Source organism: Olea europaea, chromosome 10, assembly GCF_002742605.1.
Source record: "Olea europaea var. sylvestris chromosome 10, O_europaea_v1, whole genome shotgun sequence".
Taxonomy (NCBI): domain Eukaryota; kingdom Viridiplantae; phylum Streptophyta; class Magnoliopsida; order Lamiales; family Oleaceae; genus Olea; species Olea europaea.
Genome location: NC_036246.1, coordinates 25,341,093 through 25,345,552, shown reverse-complemented (window position 1 = coordinate 25,345,552; position 4,460 = coordinate 25,341,093). Strand labels below are relative to the sequence as shown.

The following is a 4,460-nucleotide window of genomic DNA, read 5'->3' as shown; positions in this document are numbered from 1 at the left end:
TTGATCACAACGTATTTACTCATTGCAAATTATTGAATTAATTGGTCATAATTATTTTTTTCAATCACAATTTAATCAAAAGTGAGTCACAACCGGAAGTCACAATCACAATTTTTCGATCACAACTTAATCAATTGTAAGTCACAATCAGAGGTCGCAGTCACAATTATCATGTCACATATCCAATTATTAATAGCAATCACGTAGATAATTGGTCACAACCATTCAAACGGTCACAGATCGAAAATCACAATTTACTTATAGGTCACATATCACTAATATTAAAGGTCACAACAATCACAATTATTAATTTTTTAGGTCACACATTATTTTTTAGTTACAATTTATCTTTTTCATTGATCACGCATTATTTAATTTATTTATTGGTCACTGATTAGCCAATTCACTAGTCACAATTGACCAAATAATCTGTAACCACCGATTCCAACAACACTATCACCACCGTGACCACCACCACACTGTTCACAAATTATCCAATAAACAAATTTCAACTGTGAGCAACAATCAAAGTCACAATTTTCATCGCCATCACCTTCGCCCGTCACATACCAACACAACAATTGGGAATCACAAATAACTAAATGATTGGTCACAACACCACCTCCTCAATCCGCCGTCGTCGCCCCCACGCAACACCACCATCGTACCACTGCCATGACCACCATAATTGCCGTCACTATCACCATTACAACGACCAGACCATGCAAAACCAAAATCACCACCTAAACACCAGTAATACCGTCACCAAAAAAATAAAAAATAAAAGAAATCGCCTAACCACCGAATTTCTACCGCCCCCGCAATGCCTATGCCACCACCAAAACGTCACCCAATGCTTGTGCCACCAACATGACCACCTGTAACAACACCATCGCAACCCACCACTAAATCATCGCCACCACCGCAACGTTCACAAAACCATCAATCACCAACAAAAACGCCCAAAACTCAATAAAATCGTCTTCCAGAAATTCAAAAAAAATAAAAATAAATAAATCACAGCACTGACCACCGCATCACAGCACCACCACCGCATACACCACCACAACCGTGCAGCGATTGTGGGAGAAACGAGTCACTTCATCCGATTCAAGGCTCTGCAGTTTCCTTTTTTTGGGGGGTGATTGGTTTTCATCTACGGTCGCCCAACACCAACCATAGGATTAAAAAAAAAAAAAAAAATCGCCCAACACCGACCATAGGCAGAGTTTCCACCTACGGTCGGTGTTTTTAGGGGAGGGCGAAAGAGAGAGAGAAGAGAGAGAGAGCGGTTTTGGGAAATTGATGGTGGGTTTGTAATTTAATTTAATTTAATAATATATTTATATAATAATATTATCTTAAAGAATAAAAAAATCTGGTTTTTGAAATAGTAAACTTTGCCTATGATTTATGAAATGTGATCTTCAAAGGTAGGCTTTTATGTAATTTCCACTTTTAAGATTCATTTGGAGCCGTTTTCATAGTTAGGATTCTGTTCGTAAATCTTTTTCATTGCAATACGATTCTATCTTTTATGTATTTATTTTCATTCAATTGAAAAATCAATTTTCGATATAGTCTCAATTATATAATTGTATCGAGATGTAAACTAAATTGGCCGTTAGACAAACAATTTCAATTGTACACAGCTAATGATAATCATAACTATCGTATTTAGCCCGTGTTCGGTAGATATTAAAATAAGACTTTTAGTTGATTTTGATAAAAATTAATGAAATGTCTGGTTGAAAAGTTATGGATTCGAAATGTGCGGATAGAATTTATTGTTGATTTTAACTTAAATTTTAATCAAATTTTTTAACTGTACTAAATAGAGGCTTAATAACTTGATTAATAGAATTCATGAGCTAGCTAACAGAATTAGTCGTTTACCTATATACTAGTCATCTTGCCACCAAGTAATGCTAACTCTTTTATAATCTACGTGAAATTTCTATTTTCATAGCACCTAGGAATAAATTTGTTTTCAAAAATACAAGTCGGATCACAAAATATGCTGCCAACTTTGCGAATTTTGTCAATTTTGTTACAAACACTTTTAAATACAATTGACACAATACTATTTCATCTCTAACAGTTCTATTGAACCTAGAGCTTGTTTACGAAAAAATACTTTGAATAGGAATAATGAGTTTCAAAACATGATCGTGCTATATGTATATTAATAATTTATATACAAGTAATGTAATGAGATATAATTGTATCAGAATTTTTTCAATCAAATTTTAAAAAGAAAAAAAAAAGAAACAACTTTCCTACTTTCTTTTTAACATCTTATCTATATCTAAATCATTATATAACCTCTTTATGTACAAGTAATATTATTCCTCAAAATAGCCTCTCATGAGGTGATTGAGTTAGTGGAGTAGACTAGCGCGAAAACTTTTGGTCACGAGTTCGATTCCTCTTACCAACACTTTCTCGATCGAACCTGTCGCACTAGACTTGTCTAGTATGGCTTACCTGATTGGCGTGATTTATAAACTATTGCATCAACCCGAAAGTTTACTTAGTGCGCACCCGAAAGATAGCGGTTGCGAATTCCTCCATCACCAAAAAAAAAAATAATAAGAATAATATTATTCCTCAAAATATGTTATTAGCGAGTGAATAACAATTGTGAACATATAACAAAAATCAATATTTGAAAGGAACTTATAATTTTGCCCAAACATATAACGTTTGAAACCCTACACAGATACACTCATTGTACAAATGCAAGAAAAAAAATTAAAAAAGAAAAAGTATGGCAAAGAGTCAACTCAAACGTGGAATCAAGGCATCGTGAGGCCAAACTTTTCGAATAGACTTTGTATATTATTGAGAATTGCTAAGCTGTTGCTCATGGACTCCTGGGATGTTTGCACCTTCACCTTAAATTCATTTGGAACCGTTGATCCCATCTCTCCGATCCCTTCCAGACAAGTATCCTGATCAGTCATGGCGGCACTAATCCACGTCTGTATGTCACTGATCTTCATATCTGTCAACACCTTCTCCCCCGGACCCACCTTCATCAACTCGAACGATCTATTGAGTTGACTCACCGCGTCGTCGAACAAACCGACGCAATCCTTCAACGCCGACTCAGCCGGCTTGTCGTTTGACTTCGAGATCAACTCTTTAGGCAGAGAAGTTAGGTTTGAGAGTTCTTGCACCGTGGCTTGAAGAGAAAGGTTGAAGAAGTTCAAAGGATTCGCAGTGAGTGGCTTGTTTAGGGAAGAAATGGAGGAGAAACAAGAGTCGGGGTAACGAGTCACGGCGCAGACAGTTTTGAGTGACTCGGCGGAGTTGGAGGCGAGTTCTTCGGACTCGGGTGGCTCGGTGACTGACTCATGGATGACGGCACCGACGATGGCGCCGATTATTAGGGTTAATAAAACGGTTAAAGTGATGGCGATGATTTTGCAAGGCTTTTGGGGTATGGTTTTTTGTTGATTAGGCAAAGAATTTGGGTCTTCTGAAGGTTTTACTTTGCCATAGCCCTTGAAGAAATTGAGAGACTCCATGGATGCTTGTGTTTCGGAGGTTGGAGAAGGAAATGGAAAATTGGAACAATTGGTTCACAGGGTCCATACAGGTGATGCTGTAGTTCAGGTTAAAAAATAAATTAATAATAATATATTAAAAAATTACATGGGGCCCGGCGCCATGTGAGGGTCGGTACCATGAAGCAATTTATATATAGAGTCAAATTGGAAATAAAAAGACAAATGCGATTTTAAAGTATTTTAACACGGTTCTTGTGACCGGCTCCGATTGTTTTTGACTCTATCTTTCTGATTATTTTACTTATAATTATTTTAGTGTTTGGATTAAAATCTAATTTTAATTTAAATTAAAATCAAATTATCAATATTAATCACATTTTTTACGAGTGCAATAATTTTTTAATTATACATTTCAAAATTTTCTATCACAATTTATTAAAAAAATTTAATTTTAATTTCTGACAAACACCCTCTTATTATGAATACCATGTCCCTTGTGCAAGAGGTGTTGGGAAAAAAAAAAAAAAAAAAGAATAGACATGGATGCTAAAGAGAAAACTCATCTCTATTGATATGAAATCGACATTTATCTTTCTCTAACAATCTTCAAATGGTATAGATAGAATTTTAAAATTATTAAAACAAATTCATATATTAAGAGAAGACTCTATAAAATATTGTGATAAAAATAAGATAGAAGCTAAGTTAGAAATAATAGATGAAAATATAAGGATCTTAAAAGCAGAAATCAAACATACGAATCAAAATATGGAAGATTTTAATTTAAATATTAAAGAATTATTAGATTTAAAAATAGTAAGACTTTCTAATAATTGGCCTAGATTAGCATCTTTCACGATTCTTACTTTAAAGAGAGAGAATAAGAATTGTTATAAATTATAAAAAACTAAATGTTAATACTATTGAAGATGATTATTTTTAGAC

At 34.3% G+C, this 4,460-nt stretch overlaps 1 protein-coding gene across 1 annotated transcript; it reads right to left on the bottom strand.

Moving 5' to 3' along the window:
- Positions 1 to 2,606: 2,606 nt before the first annotated feature.
- LOC111401624 (putative pectinesterase/pectinesterase inhibitor 26) lies at positions 2,607 to 3,615 on the bottom strand. Its single transcript, XM_023029446.1, has one exon. The coding sequence runs from the start codon at positions 3,531 to 3,533 to the stop codon at positions 2,799 to 2,801; it is 735 nt and encodes a 244-aa protein (XP_022885214.1). The 5' UTR covers positions 3,534 to 3,615; the 3' UTR covers positions 2,607 to 2,798.
- Positions 3,616 to 4,460: the final 845 nt, after the last annotated feature.

Bases quoted from the DNA above. Each gene is read 5' to 3' on its own strand.
- LOC111401624 (XM_023029446.1), bottom strand. From the start codon at position 3,533: ATGGAGTCTCTCAATTTCTTCAAGGGCTATGGCAAAGTAAAACCTTCA.